General features: G+C 37.0%; 1 protein-coding gene across 1 annotated transcript in view; it reads right to left on the bottom strand.

The window, feature by feature from the left end:
- The window catches only part of LOC150095269 (sodium-dependent nutrient amino acid transporter 1-like), a 247,670-nt gene extending 233,183 nt beyond the window's left edge, over window positions 1–14,487 (bottom strand). The window contains exon 1 of the mRNA XM_090410475.1: window positions 14,314–14,487. Coding sequence (XP_090266601.1) covers window positions 14,314–14,349 — 36 coding nt within the window. The 5' untranslated portion in view covers window positions 14,350–14,487. The remainder of the gene's footprint in view (window positions 1–14,313) is intronic.
- Between the last annotated feature and the right edge of the window lie 2,640 nt (window positions 14,488–17,127).

Raw genomic sequence — 17,127 nt, 5'->3', positions numbered from 1 at the left:
ATCAATGGGAATTTTCGACCATTCTTCCTGTAGGCATGTAATGAGATTTTTACTTTTATAGAGCGGACGTCCAATGACCTCACCCGACGCTCCAGTTCATTCCACAGCAATGGTTGTTCAATAGGGTTGAGATCAGGGTTCTATGGAGGCCAGTCAAGTATAATGACGTTTATGTCCACAAACCACGCAGTTACAGCATCCGACTTGCGACACGGTGCGTTATCTTGCTGAAAGAAACAATGGTCGGTTCCGTAGAAACGTCACACTGTACATGCTCTTTGCATCACTGAAGATAACACTGCATGTTGGCTCGGGTAATGCGGGAATTGCATATTGCGATCTTACCATGGAAACCCATATTGTGAGCATCGGTTCCGAATTTGTTTGTGGTAACACTTGCAGTTGACTTCCTGTGCTTCCATCTCAGTATGGTATCACTGATTGTTGACATGGGATGGCACAGTATCCAAATTTTCGAAACAGATAGACCTGAAATGGCAGCCTCTCACAACGCCTCTTTCAAACTTCATTAGTTCCCTTCGAGCAGCCATTTCACCTGGACACAGTTGCAGTGACTTGTTTGGAGCCAATTTATACAGGCTACAAGTACATGACTCGTTACACAGCACACCTTGCATAGGGTGTCCGTTGACTTCTTTCGAAGGAGTGTATATACACTCCTTGTATATACGTTGGTTATCAGGCATCAAGCATGCCTGATAACCAACGTATTAGAGAAAAGTGGGGGGAAATCGCATGTATGCTAGTAACATGTGCTTACTGCACAAAACTGTGTACTACCCACTTTGTCCTAGGAACATTGGAAGTATTTTTTAATGTGCTGTTCCTTGATATTTCTCTGAAAATGTATACTTTGCCATTTTAATTTATTTACGGGGGCGGATTAACCCTAAAACGCTCCTGCTCCTCCTCCTTCTGGTTATTTTGGCGTCGTCACCACTTTTGCTCCGTGATGATACTGGCGAACAACTCCATGATCACCTACGTTTTCATGATGAACTGAAAAATTTCACTCTCTCTCACGCACACACACACACACATACATCACAATTTACTAATTGCACGCGTCTAAGGTTAACTTCATGAGGTATTTTTTTAAAAAGATGTTTATGGAAGAAGAAAATGATAATTTAACTAGCATTTGATGAGGTTAAGAAATTTCATACAATTAAGATAATCATCATAATACAAATTGCCCAGATTACTAACGCCGAATGTAGAACAGTGGATAATCAGAACAGTTTTATTTCAAAGCAGTTATATAACACATTAAATAAATAACCCTCTGGAAACTCAACTTGGAGAAGCAATTTCAGGAAAGCAAAGCTAATCCAAAGAAAATGGATGGATGGAATGAAAAACGTATGAGAAGTTAGCTCCGAAAGTCTGAAGCTGAACTGTATACGGATATTGTTCAATACTGTTGTTTTGAAATTGAGGTTGACGCAACCAAGACTATGAAACCAATGCATTATGTTGTTGTTGTGTGTGTGTGTGCGCGCGCGCTCATTCATTCGTTCTCTGAACGTTTATTTTACAAAATGAAAAAAGCGAGTTTCCTGAAAGAAAACCTTTCACCCTCTTATGAGGTCCAGAAGCTGCTTACTTTTCAGTATGTTTAGAGGAAAATGCAGGAATGAGGATATTAAGTTCACTAGGTCAATGCTCATGAAATCATCTATGGTAGAGGCAAAGGTAGAAAGAGGAAAATTATGAGAAAGCGTGTGAGAGAGAAGTTATTAAGTAGAGTACCTTATCTTGACAGCATAAAAAAAAAAATTAGGAAGATTTTTGATCATCCATAGGTTACAGATTATCTGAGGCATTGCTCATTTCAGTACTACAAAATCTATCGGATGAAATGAAGTATATTATCACTAATAAATCTATGACAGGATTTAAGAAGTAAGTTCCTTAATAATACACAGGAGTAAGAGTGCGGGAGAAGGCACAGAACCCTAGGATATTCAGGCCTTGGTGGGGAAATCTAATGCCCATGTACAGAAAAGAAAAAAAAAAAAAAACTAGTGACTCAACTGCAAGGAAGGAAGGCAGAGTCCATAAAATGGTAATTTCATATGTAGGATTCTATAACAAATCCAATGAAATCGGATTTGTTATAGAATCCTCAGACGTTTAATGGGCTTATATCTAAATGTAGATAAAGCTAGCTAGGAGATATACTTTAGGCAAAAAGGGACGGAATCCACAGGTGATCACTAACTGATTGGCCTCCAGATAGTGAGGCAGTTGTCTGTTAACGACTTTTTCAATCAGTTTCGACTAAAGAACTGAAGTAATATGTCAAGAGCACGATAATCATACTTATCGCTCCCTCCCTCCACTTTTTGCAATGGGCTGAATATAAGTTCCTTTCCAAGTTGTCGGGGAAAACGAGTCAAGTAAGAAAAGTTGTAAAGACGATACAGGATTTACTTATTTCGAGCAGAATGAAGGAACTCTGTTATTGTTTATATGAAACCTGATAGCAAAGGTTGCAAATCTATATTATACTAGTCCCATGGGTAGGAACTTTTCTAAGCTACTCCAGTTTCCCAATAAATAAGGTGGGATCTCATAGCGGAGAAAAACATTCATTATATTCTAAAGTGGACCAGGAAATCTGTTAATATCCAAGTTACGTGGTGTGATTCTGGTAAAAGATCAGAGGGAAAAATGCAGCAAACAATTCTTAATATAATAGGATCTGCTCACCTATACAACATTTGATAAAGACGGCTGATGCTACAAGGTTGTTAGTTTGGACTTAACATCTAAAGCAACTAAAACTACAATTAGCTGCGTGTGTTCTTCTGGCCTTTTTTCCTGTTCTGCAGGGTTGATAAACTGTTAACCAGTCTGTAGTCCACGTACTCTCAATCTGTCCTCATAATCCACTTTCAATAATCCTGATATAATCTTTGTAACTCTTCTTTGCATCGCTTCTTTATCCCTTTGGAATAAAGGTAGTAGTCTAGACGAGGTCTTATTCAGATTTGGATTTAATGATTTTTTTTTAAACAGTTACCGCGGGCTAAATATGAAGCTGATAATGCTGACTTGAGGCACTTGGGGTATGATTTTTTTTAAAAATAATTGATTTCGTTGGCCTGTTTAGCAATCCAACTTGGAAAACGATTCAATTCCAGCAAAAGTTATTCTTGTTATTCGAAAGAAACACGTGATTATATAAGGGAAGCGGAAATATTAATGAGATCATGGAATGCAGGAAGAGAAGCATAGGCTCTAAAATATAATGCACGACAAGTAGTACCAAAGGATACGAGACGTTGAAACACATTCCACAGAAAAGAAAACGTGAACGCAGTATGGGAGTAAGTCACTAAAAGGAGAAATGGCATCTGCTGTACATTGAGAAGGAGAGACCTGGTAAAAAAGTTGGGGTGTTAGGTGACGAATGTGGGCAATTCGATTTCGATAACTAACAGCAAATACTTTGACATGCGTACAGCTAGTAGAATTAGAGGAGCAAAGCCAGCTTGAAATCTGATATCAAGCTTGTTTTGCTTCTCTAATTCCACCTAAATAACGAAGTTATCTTCTTTGGGAAGACAACTGACCCCCCCCCCCCACAACTGTTAAGTATTCAGACTGCAGAATCAGATAGACCTGGTTTCAGAACGTGAAGAGTGATAAAGACAAATAAATGCAAAACAGCGTAGCAAGAAAACCGGACCAAATAAGATCATAAACAAGAGATTCTAGGTTTGCATTCCCCAACATCCATAAAACGCATAACTTTACACTTTTACACATTAAACTGACACCAATTACCTTTTGCTCATCCTGTCACAGCCTACTGAAATCATTTTCACACACTCTACAGTGCCTACTCTTAGCCTACCTATTTTGTATGATCGGCAAACCGAACATGTTTGAAAAGCTGTTCCAATTGTTCGAACAATATTTCAAGCAACTGTTCAAACAGCGTCGGGTGTTTTTTCATTGTTCCTCCAAATCCTAAAATAGGACAGCGTACACAACTGCAATGTGTAAATTCAAAATTTTCATTTCGTAAATATGAAAATCATTTAATTTTCACTAACTTTAAAATAAAGATTAGTATCATGAATGTTGTCTACGCAGCTTTGTGGTAACAATTCCATAAGGCTAAAGTAGAAGATACTGCTACGGGTTTGAACCGCCACCGTCTAGAACTTTTTCTATGCTTTTCTTAAATAACGGAAGTTCGGGTTAGTAACATAAGATGGCTCATTTGCTTGTTATTCGTAAAATCATTGACTCAACCACATTTGAAGACTAACGGTAGAGAATGCCTGCCTACCGACTTCCAGATGGTTGGAATAAATGATTTCCTCTTATTCTCTGTGCGAAATAAAAGGTGCTAGGGAAACTGATACCATGAGGAGCGTACGTCGCGAAAGATTCGTGGGTTAAGAGTCAACAACAGGTGAAGCTACTTTTGGCACCTTGCTCTCGGCATTGTTGTGCTTCCAATCATTACTAACTTTTTTTTTTCCTGTTGTTTCTGTACACCTCCCCCTCATATGGATGCTAAATTGCAGTGGAAACTTTTATGTTTCTGATACAGTCGGGTCTGCTAGTGTTAGTCACAATAGGTGGCAAGGCGCAGGTTCCATATTCGGTGTAATCCAAAAAGACCTAACTTCAGTGGCAAACTAGGAAAAATAAAATGTTCTATACCCTGTGTCCAAAAAGAAACCGAACTTTTGATAGAAAATAAAACAGAGACCAATTATAATTATTCAAATCATTTATTTCCATCAATATTCTCTCCCTCAGCTTCGATACAGCGTTTGGCACAGTCAATTAATTCGTTAAATGAGTTTTTTAATAGGGCAAAATGGCCTCGCCTACTCTTATACGGGAATAAAAAGGCGTTAGCTGATTTTTTTTTTTTTTTTTTTTTTTTTATATCGGTTTTTTGGGATACTGTTGAGGGTCGTGGTTACTGCCACTTGAACATTTCCAATGGTGTCATATCGCTTTCCTTTCATCGGCAAATGAAGTCACAGGGTGCTAAATCAGGTGAATACGGAGAGTGATCCAACACACAAACTTGTTTTTTTTTTTTGCTCAAACACTGTCTCACAATGTTCGAACGATGAGATGGTGCATTATCGTGCAAAAGTGACCAGCTTCCTGCATCACGATATTCATGCCGTACGCGACGAATTCTCGCAATCAATCGCTTCAATACTTCGAGATAAAATTCACCATGACCATTTGGCCAGGCGGAACGAATTCTTTGTGGATAATGCCCTTGGAATCGTAGAAACAAATCAGCATTATCTTCACTCTTGACTTCTCCAAGCAACTTTTTTTCGGATGCCCCTCTTCTGGTGGTCTCCACTCAGCACTCTGGTGCTCTGATTCGGGTTCATACACAAATCATCACGGTTCGTCACCAGTAACGATCGTTTCAAGGAAGTTTAAGCCATTACGAGCGGTTTTAATGAGGTCCTTGCAGTGTTCGATTCAATACTTGGTCGTCAGCCCACAAGTTGGAAACAAATCGCGGATTCAATTTACGAAAGCCCAAACTCTCGGTCAAAATGTTGTGCACAGTTGATTCTGGAATCCCCAATTCATCTTCAATCAATCTCACGGACGATTTCTGGTTTTCTTTGATGGTATCACGCACTTTTTCGATGTTAACTCCGCTCAGTCCAGTTTTTGGACGGCCCGGCTTTTCGTCGTCCTCAAGCGTCTCACGACCACTTTGAAATCGCTTAAACCACTCGTGAACTTGAATACGGGATAAGCATTCATCACAGTATGCTTTTTGAAGCATTTGATGCGTTCCGATAAACCTTTTACCAAGTTTAACACAAAATTCAATCACAGCTCTCTGTTTGAAACTCATTTTCCGACCGTTCGTGAAAACATACTGTCCCTCTCGGCACTATAACTCGGCTTCTAATGAAACAAATGTCATAACCAGTTGACACAACACTAATGAAGGTTGCCGCATTCAACAACAAAAAGATACAACAGGTGGCGCCATTAGTTCCTTCTATTTTCGAAAAGTTCGGTTTCGTTTTGGACAAAGGGTGTATATTTTCATCGCAGAACAGTAGAATAGGGATCCTCATGATCTTTGTCTTCATGTCATGGGCATTAGATCTTAATGTTATCATTACTGTATCAGTTATAGAGCACCATTCCACATTTAACTAGGGCACACATAACTTCAGAATATGGATTACTGTCATCTCCAAACAATATCCCGTGGCAATCAGTAAATACGATGGGAAGAGGACCGTTAATCTGGGAGTTCCCAGTCCAAGTTGGTTAAAAGATGTAGTGTTAAAAGATGGATGTAGGTTAAAAGGTGTTTGCTTCAGTTTTCAGGTAGCAGCTGCAGAATGACAGAGAAGCATTAGGATTCACTCTGTTCATGCCAGAGGGCTTGATAAGGCGCTCTAAAAATAGTCTGTTTCATTAACCCATGATTAACTACTTTCGGTCAGTGATCGAAAACAATTCATTTACTTTACGACTTAAAATGTTCCGATTCTTATGAAATACCATTCTCCTGAGCAACCTGAAAGACTGACAGCTTTTGCCACTGAACTGAAGAGACTTAACATTGATGACCTTCTCTCAGATTATCTTATCATAGATGGACAGCTGCTAGAAACTGAAGAAAATACCCTTTTCCAAAAGCAGGGTCAGACGTTTGGAAATAGACAGCAGAAGATGAAGAAAAAAAAACAGATTAGTGTGTTCGTTTAGCTATTAACTTTCTCAACTATCTTAAATATCAGCTAAAATAACCGAGCTGATAATGATCTTACATTTGAAGCTGACCCAGAATCAGGGATGCAGTAATCGATACCCATACAAATCCGTCCTGGATACAGATGACGCGATGATTTTTACGACAACCGCACACCACCTAATGTAATATGCAAAGATGCGAGTCGCATTCTACTCTGGTGACATCAGCACCATACTGTCACCAACATTACTTTTCGTTAAAAAGAAAAAATTTAAAACATCATGCAAACACTCGCTCAGGTTTACAGACCATTAATAGACTATTTCATTGTACACCATTATAATGTTCTTACAAAGCCTTGACCAAGCTGAGGATGGCAAAGTGATCGTTGTCTTATCCACCTTATTATGGCCCCTAATATCGCACATAAGAGGTGCAGAAATGCAAAGCTATCAGACGATGTTCTGTAAGATCTCACACAGGTCAATTATTTCCACTTTTATCCAGCAACAAATTGCTCACTGGGCATTCCGTGTGTGTTGAACAGTACTGACGAGCAGCTAAATCTGCCACACTTGTTACCTGCAAAAAACAGTGCCTGTCTAAGAAACATAAGTCAGATTAGAATGACAACTAACAAAAAAGGGAGCTTCTGCATAATAAGAAACGAAAAGCAATGATACAGGTTCAGGTCGCCATAAAGAATACTTCAAAAGATCTTGTCACTGGGACAACTGTAAGTGATTTTTCAACAATATTCCCCAAGAGCCAAAATATCAAGCTGTTCACTATATGTAATGGAAGTGTTCTCTGTATTAATATTTTTTATTAATGCAGATGTTCCTCGAGGCTCAGTTATTTTTTCTATCTTCTTCTTCACATGCAAAAACGATCTATCACTCTCATGAATCAGATGATTGCTGATGATAGCACTCGCCAGTCATATGACAAACCTTGCAATGCTCAAACATATCAAACTCAAGATTATCTATGATAAGTATCCTAAATACTGATCTCAACCATCCTTGAATGGGACAACAACCTTATCACTTCATTGTTTCAAAACAGTTTTGCTTTCTCTTTTTAGCCCGGAAAAAAAAAATTCTTGGACTAATTCACTTCTCGCCTTTCTTAACATAATCACACCACTTCTACAGCATCCTCAGTTTACAAAAACACTGCAACTTTTTCGCTCAAAAGATGCCACTTTGAGAGATGAAAAGATGTTGATTTTCATCTCTCCAGTTACTTACTCTGTAAAAATGACAAATCCACCCAACCTTGGAAACAATGCTGTCACATTTGGGTTGGTGCACCTAAAACCTCTCTAAAAATTCTTGATGTTTTTCATAGCAGTTGGCTTGATTAACAATGTAGTATATCTCACAGACTCTTCATCTACTACTGTTTCGGTTTATTTTTATTTTTTTGGTTCGTTTTTACAGATATTTTCATGGGCGTTGTTCTGGGGAACTAGCAATCCATATGCCCCATCTCTGCTAAACCTACAAAAACGAGATAAGGCTGACAAACATGTTTTTATAAGTTGAACTACTTACATTCCACCCAGGCTGAATTTACGCATAACCTAAGCTACAGGCTTAGGGCCTCACATTACAAGGGTTTCCACGTCAGTATACATAACCTAAAATTCACGCAGTATAGGGTCTCTTAGTATTTGTAGCTTCGGGCCACACACCTTAAATCCAGCCTTTATTTCATCTACCTCTCATTGCTGTTTCACAGAAACACCAAACTACTGGGCAAAATTGTCTTACTTGTGAATTCACACAATTATGTGTGTGTGTGTGTGTATATATATATATATATATATATATATATATATATATGGGGGGGGTCATTATCTACTATTTATTGCTGGGAAGATCTTTGCTTGGTAATCGACCTCTTACAAAAATCTCTTCCCAGATCTCAATCAGGGGCAGCTCGTGCTGCGGAACTGCAGCACCCCCAATTTTTCTCCCAATAAATTAATATATTTATTAATTTATTTATATTTGTTTGTAATATTTAATTTTATCATCAACAATCCTATGCAATTCTCTTATTTTGTATAAAAATCGTGTAGCACTTAGGAGGGCGAAGAACGCTAGTAGCACTGTGTTTACCACAGTGTCATATTGCTACGCGCGCAAGCATATGCACGTCATCGTGAGATGCGAGATATTAACGTAATGCCGCATTGTCCGTCGCGCAGTTCCAGTGTTGTTTACATGCAGTTGGCGCCAGTAGTAGATTGTTCGTAATGCTTATCGTGTTTACTCCGTCTCTTTAAATATTTGGATTACAATTAAAAACATAATATTTGTTATAGTTTTTACTTTAGAACATTATTGGGGTTTGATAATGTATTTTATATTTAATTAATTTTGAATTATGCCAAACTGTATAATTTTATCGATAACAATGGGTAGAGTAACATGGGTACAATATTTTTAGGAAGGATAGAGTGGATAGGAGAGGAGAGGGCTTACTACTAATTATTGGACTTAAATCCAGTTAGAGTTGAGACCTATGAATATAGTAATACTACTAACAATATTTCACGTGGCAGACAGTTTGAAGTCATATGGTGTGAGGTGGAATCTAATAAGACAAATTACACAGTGGGGTGTTGTTACAGACCTGGTGGATCGGTTGCTGGTGATGAAGAAATGCATCACCAAATAGAAAAGGTGAGCGCGAAAAGAGTAATCATAATGGGAGACTTTAATTAAACAAATATTGATTGGGTAGCAGTAGAATCTCATGAGAAGAAGGAAAATGCATTTATTGAGCTGTTGTGGAACAACTTCCTCACGCAGCATGTGACAAACTCGAGGTCAAAGAGTGCTAGATTTGATTATAGTGTCAGAGGGCATTTCAGTTAAAGACGTAACTATTCTGCCTCCAGTTGGTGACAGTGATCATGCGGTACTCACTTGGGAAATGACTAAGTTTATGAATGTTCCATTCAGAAAAGGTTACATGTTGAACTACAATGCAGGAAATTATGATCAACTGAGGAGTATACTGAGTTCAGTGGAATGGGATCTGTTACTGGATGGAAAGGATATCGACAGTGCATGGGAAGCATTTAAACAATATTTAAATGATGCGATATCAGAATGTATCCCGAGAGTTCGAAGAATAAATAGAGTAGGAGTCAAATGGATGTGTAATCTTATTAAGCAAGAGATTCGCAAGAAAAGGACGATGTGGAAGGAATACCGTTTGCAGAAGGATGACGTCCGTTATGAACGTTATAAGCAGCAGGCTAGAATAGTCACAACTGTTGTACGGAAAGCAAAGTCTGATTATGAAAAGAAACTGGCTCTCCGTGCTAAAGACAACCCACAAGAATTCTATCGATATGCTGCAAGTAAAAGAATGAATGAATATGAAAGAATACTTCTTCTAAATCCAGATGGAGTGAGGGTTACTGATGCAGAAGGGTTTGTTCAGTTAATGAGTGCCCATTTCGTTAAAAGCTATCAACCTAGTGAACGCAACATTGAGCTCACTGTTACCTCTTCACCGAATGAAGAAACGCAGGTGTGCGAGGCCGAGGTATTAGCGCTGTTGCACAAACTGAATAAGAATTCAGCAATAGGGACTGATGGAATATCAGCATGTGTGCTAAAAGAGTGTTCAGCTGAATTGATCATTCCTTTGACCAGGCTGTTTAATACGAGTCTCAGAACAGGGAAGATTCCGCAGGAATGAAAGGAATGTATGGTAATTCCATTGCATAAGGGTCGTGCAAAGACCGATGTATCAAACTATTGACCAATTAGTATCTCAGGAGTGGTGGTGAAGATTTTAGAAAAATTAGTTAGGGCCTGCATTCAGAAATGGGTTGACAGTGAATCTCTACTTTGCAATGAACAACATTGGTTTACTAAGGGAAGGTCATGTTTTAGCAACTTGCTCACATTCTATGACAATGTCACCATTGAACTAGACAAGGAGAATAGATACACCATGACACTTTTGAATTTTGCTAAGGCTTTTGACAGAATACAACATGACAGACTGTTGCATAAATTGGAGAAAATGGGTTTGGGTCATACAGCATTAGCATAGATAAGAGGATGGCTGACTGACATATCAAAAAGTGGTATACGGGGGATCTGAGTCTGCAAGGTTTAAGGTAACAAGTGGTGTACCACAAGGATCAGTGCTTGGTCCACTGTTATTCAATCTGTACATTAATGATATTGGGAAGGATTTGACAAGCGACATACAGTTATTTGCTGATGATGCAAAGATAGGCAGGGTAATCATGAATGCTGCTGATATGCAGTCCTTGCAGAATGATTTGAATAAGCTGGAATTGTGGGCATGGGAAAATGGGTGTCAGTTCAATGTCAGTAAAGGTAAAGTCATTCATTTAGGCATGATTACCTATCCAATGTCGTATTATATTGGTGGGATTAGGCTAGAAGAAACTGATGAGGCTAGGGATCTTGAAGTGTTAATAGATAGGAAGTTTAAGTTCAGGGCCATGTGGTAGAGATTGCAAATACAACTCAAAAGATAATTGCAATGCTCAAACGAACGTTCACATGTAAAGATAAGGATGTTATTTTGCCTCTTTACAAGGTCTTGATAAGACCTCACTTGGACTATTGTGTGCAGGTCTGGTCTCCGATGTAATTCTGATATATTGGAGAGAGTACAAAGGAGAGAGTTAAAAATGATATCAAAATTTTGGAATGCTGATTGTGAAGATAGATCGAGAATTTGTAGATTGCAAAGACTAGCAAACAGGAGAAAGAGGGGTGATATGATTGAGACTTACAAACTGCTGAAAGGGTCATACAGGATTTTAATTGATGGGATTTTTCAATTTATGGAAGGTGGGGAAAGGACGAGAGGGCATCCTTGGAAGCTGAGAATGAAGGGTGCCAAAAAGGGTGTAAGGGCTAGATTTTTCTCTCAGAGGGTGGTGCGTGATTGGAATGGATTGCCATTGGATGCTGCGAGTGCAAGCAGTGTGAATGAATTGAAGAATAAGTATGATAGCTGGTGTGTGTAGTATGTGGCCTCCCTTGATGAGTCTCTGACTCCCTGGAGGTCTCTCTTAATAATAATAAACAATTTTTTTTTCATGAAACAAAACAAGAAGAATATTTCAGCTGGTTTTTTTTTTGATTTTTTTAAAAATATTTTTTCATGTTTATTTTATTTTTATCATAATTTTGATATTTTATCCAAACACATATACAACCAAACGTGAAAGGTGATTTATCCGTGTCTTACACTTATGCAATTTGCTTCCTCGTTGCAACAATGGAGGAACACTTTGCGGAGTCGATAACTTACAGCAGTGTTTCCCAACCTTTATGAGGTCGCGGACCGCCTGTAGCGAATGTTAATGTAGCGGACACCCTGCAGCGAATGTTAATTCACCGTGACCCCCATAAAATCCACAATGGAAATTTTTTATATTTTACATATCATAAAGATGAAGTAATAAATTACAATTTTACAATAATAAATGTGTCATTTATGACAATGCAATACTGTTATAAGTGGAGATATTCGGAAGAATATGAACATATCAATTAGGCCAGGTGTGAACAACAGGGGTGAGCAACATGATAAGATAAAGTTTAATGAAAATAAATTATCCCGCGGACCACCTTTGAATTACTCGCTGACCCCTGGGGGTCAGAGGACCACAGTTTGGGAAACACTGACTTACAGGATTGGGGAAGGTACTTTTTAACCTTAACAGACTGATTACAAAGTTACTTGTGGAACGGCAGTAGGCGGTGATTTACAATGATTTAAAGCTATCAAACGTCGAAACAGTCTTAAAAAAAAAAAAAAAAAACAACTTTAAATATAAACATCAAAAAGAGTCTCTTGCTGTCTTCTTTTACTGACTGTTTTTTCTTTGTTGACAAACTTAACCACATTACTAGATACCTTTCTGTTCAGTTGAACATTCCCATTTGGAAGTCAAAGTGCAAATTAATTATTAGTTTGTTTGTTTTGCAACGGCAGTTATCCACTTCCCAATGGAAAACTTATCTACAGGGAAGACGAGAAAATCTGAGTTGCATGTGTTAAGTAATGGTACAAAAATACTAAAACCAACAACAACAAATATATATTGTCATATTTTACATATAGTTTTGTTTAAATCGAGAGTGAGTAATGATCCCAAACACCAAAATAATCAGTACGAAGAAGCTGAGAGACAAAACCAAGGTGTCTACATATTTGCGAAATGCACCCAATAAATGAACTATGTACAGGGTTTCAGCTGCTGAGATAACAGATGGCGCCAACCATACAAGAATGATATTAAGAAATGCAAGTACCCTCCCTATTTTATGAAGATGAAAACGTTTCTAATAAAGTGCAAGTATTTCGTATGTTTCTCTGGTTGTTTTAATACTAACATTAAAACTGATATTAATCACTTGCTATGGACAAAACGTGAAATAGAATCACTTTTACCCAGAAATAAAGATGGTGACCCTTTAATGAGATTTCTCCCCTTTATCAAAACTGTATTAATTTTATCTACGCATAAGTACAAACTAACGCATTACATTTTTTTTTGCAAAAATACTAACTAGCAAATGAATTTTTTAATGGGAGCAAACTATTCGAAATTATTGTAGAATAATAACGATCACAATGAAGACAATTTATTTTTATTAAGCGAAACTGTCCCAGGAAATTAAAACACAGTCACTTCACCATACTATACATTGGTTGTTTTAAACTTAGTTTTAAAATAAGTAAAATTTGGTATCATTCATACATGTCACACTTTGGACAGGGAGGGAGAGAGGAATGGAATTTTGAAAAATGTAGCATTCCTTCACGAGAAAGGGAATAAACAGAAACTTATCAAGTAAGAGAAATCTCGGCTGAATCACTAATGTAATAACGAGTAAATAAATAATGCCTACAAAATTTAAAGGCAAAACATTATTTCAGGCATATTGTATCACATTATCCGATACGTATTTCATACGTTAATTGGTCATACGAAAGTGTGTGTGTGTGTGGGGGGGGGGTTGTTGTTTCGAAAGACGTTTCATTCGAAGCAATTAAAGCTTATGCGAGTATTATTTTATGTACGAAAATCAGCAGAACAGGTGTGAAACTTTGTGACAGTTGGGGAAAGAGTGCAAAGTATAGAAAAATATTAATATATAAGGTTGAATGCAAATCCATTAACAGGAACAACACATTACCAACATTAGTCGATTAGTTGTACAATTTATATATTATTATTTGTGCACATTATATATAATGTGTGTGTGTGTGTATATACACACACACACACATTATTTATAATGTGTGTGTGTGTGTATATACACACACACACCAAATAAATGGCAAGGAAGCCACTTGGGTATTCATTATAAAGTGAGGAAACGAATATGAAGCAAACGAAAGGAAAAAAAAAAAGTTCAAAGAAATATCACTATACCAAAAACAATTGACGCAAGTAATTGGTTCAGATGATAGATTACACACAATCAAATGAATCATACACTTATTACGACAGCACAATAAAAAAAAATAATATTTACCAGCTGATATGAGTCCCTTCTGTCATCGAAATTCATGGTGTCCGCTTACTTTAACCAGTTATTTACAAAGTATGATTTCGGAATCATGCACAATAACGTATTATTAAAAACTGGTACTGCAATAAATACTACCGTAATGGTAACTAGGTACACGAATAAAAATACAACTGTATTATTATGCAATTTTGTCACCTGTCACACGTGTTAGCATTATCAAGCTGTTAAGATAAAACTTAGAGTGACATCTCTTAAAAGAGGGCACTACGGTATAATTCGATATGGACACAAATTCTGTAATTTCATGATTACAAATAAATAATCAATAATATGTTAGTAGATATAGTTATTGAAATATTGACAACAAAAGTAATACAGCATATGTAACCACAATCCAATTAATACTTTAAAAATGTTATCTGAAAAACAGGAATTGACATTTGTATTTACATAGTACATCCATATTATTTATTTATTTATTATTTTTTAAACCAACATGCTATTGATGTAACCTCCGTAGCTCGATTGGTTTCAACGAAATCCTTTAGTTGGAAAGCCTGGGTTCGAATCCCATCTAGGACGCGAAGAACCTTATCAGAGATTTTCAAATAAATGTGAATTCGCCGATTTCATACAGAAGTTGCAGGATTTTTGTATTCCGTCCAGGAAAACATACACAATTTTCGAAAAATATGTATTTTTAAGCATATAGCTAACTACCTTATTTTAAAATTATGGTTACGAAAGCCAATCTGAGCAAGTCGTGCGCCTTAAAGACCAATAAGCAAGTACGGGGGATTCTTATGATTAAACTACTGATGTAACCAAACTTACAAAAATTTATGACAGAAAGCAATATCGAGCAAATGCATAGTGCAACCGGAAAACCGAAGTGAAATGCGTCCTTTAGTAGGCAAAAGAATTCGAAATTTGTCAATGACAGAATTCACGAACTATCTACTCCTTAACCCACCTATGGTATTAATTTAGTATAGGTTCAGGCCATTTTCTGGGTTATAAACCTATAGTATCAGGGAAAAGAAACGTCCAGAGCGAACTACCCGGAATGAACCTAACCTAACCTAACCTTCATCCCTTAGCTTCTTTACTAGCTTATTAAAAATAAGGCATGCTACTGATATCCACGTTCTTAGTTTATTCCTTTCTCTTTTGATATCTTCCAAAATGGAACATAGAATAGAGACATTAATTTGGAACCGAGATTTAAAGTGTCAAAACAAGTGAACTTGGACCAGCAGGTCTAATGATAATACATGTACCGTATTTTATATTGAATTAGGCTTAACATACTCACTTTCTATTTAGCGTGCTCATATTGCAGTCTTTCTGCTTTTTATATTGTTTTTCATATTGCTAGCTGTTTGCTTTCTAGCCATAAAAAATACTATTGCAATTATCTATCGATATAAACATTCAGAAACTCATTTGTAACCGCTAGCAGTCGTGACAGTTGTAACCAGGTGACAGTTGTAACCGCTAGCATATGACATTTCATTTTTTTTTTTTTTAATTCTGAAGTGGCTTTATCTGCTGAAACATTACAGCGACACCTCCTACGCTGCTTTATGTATATCATTAATTTTTTTTTTAAACTTTGCAAACAAGTTTGTGACCAAAAGTAACCCTTAATAATAAAAAGTTTTATCATCCCTGCAGTTGCCTGCTGGAACAGGTAACTCTTAATATTTTATAACTCTCCGATCCAATTGATCCAACATTGGAGTATTGCACCCACATTTGGGGTGGAGCACCCAAAACTTCCTTCAGAATTCTTGATGAAAATTTGGTTAATGAATGATTCTTCCCTCACCGTTTCCCTTCAGTGACTTCCCCATAGACGCTCTGTTTCAGTGCCATGCCTTTTCTAGGTACTTTCATGGGCATTGCTCCCATTAATTGGCTGCTACCATTCCTCCACTTTTTTCTAACCAGTAAAAACTAGAGCAGCTACTGGCAAACACCCATATGCTGTGCAGTTCCAGATACACGGAACAAACTTCTCACCATCTTCCTTCATTCCATCCACCTCCATGCTTTAACAATATGGAATAACAATATGGGAAGCAATCTCCCCATATTGTTATTCCCATTGGGTACAACATCTCACTGTTTAAGAACCAAATCAATGGACAATCTTGTTTTGTTCCTCAATCATTTACCTTCAGACGATACTGTAGTGTTATAGATCTTGTGATCTTCCATGTGTGGGGCCATCATAAAAAAATACGTGTGAAAAATCTTTTTTTTGTGATCAGTATAAAAAGATCTTTAAATATTACTTTAGCCCTACCAGTCCTAATGTATGGAAGTGAAATCTGGACAATAAAATAAAAATAACAGCTGAAATGAAATTTATGAGAAAAACTGCAAAATATATTCTATTCGATCACAAAAGAAATAACGAAATTATGAAAGAATTAAACCAAAAACCAGTAATTGGAAAATTTTTAAAAATATGAACATAAATGGATGGAACACGTTGAAAGAATGAAAAGAAAAATATTACCAAAACAAGCCTTACATTACGAACCACTAAGAAAAAGAAAACCAGGACGTCCTCTTAAAAGATTCAACGATGACTTCTAAGTCCGGAACAGGCCACTCTAGGCCTAAATCATTGAAAAGCATGATGATGATGATGATGTTGATGATCTTTAAAATCATGTCTTGTTTAATCTTTGGAGGAAACTAACGTCAACAATTTTTAATATCTTCAGCTAGAGGAGAAAGCGGATAAAAAAACTTTTTTTTTTTTAAATCTGACATCTATAGTTACCATACCATATATTGAGATTA

Source organism: Typopeltis vanoorti, chromosome 20, assembly GCF_054136105.1.
Source record: "Typopeltis vanoorti isolate ZY-2024b chromosome 20, IOZ_Tvanoo_1.0, whole genome shotgun sequence".
Lineage (NCBI taxonomy): Eukaryota > Metazoa > Arthropoda > Arachnida > Uropygi > Thelyphonidae > Typopeltis > Typopeltis vanoorti.
This window is presented reverse-complemented; position numbering and strand designations above follow the sequence as displayed.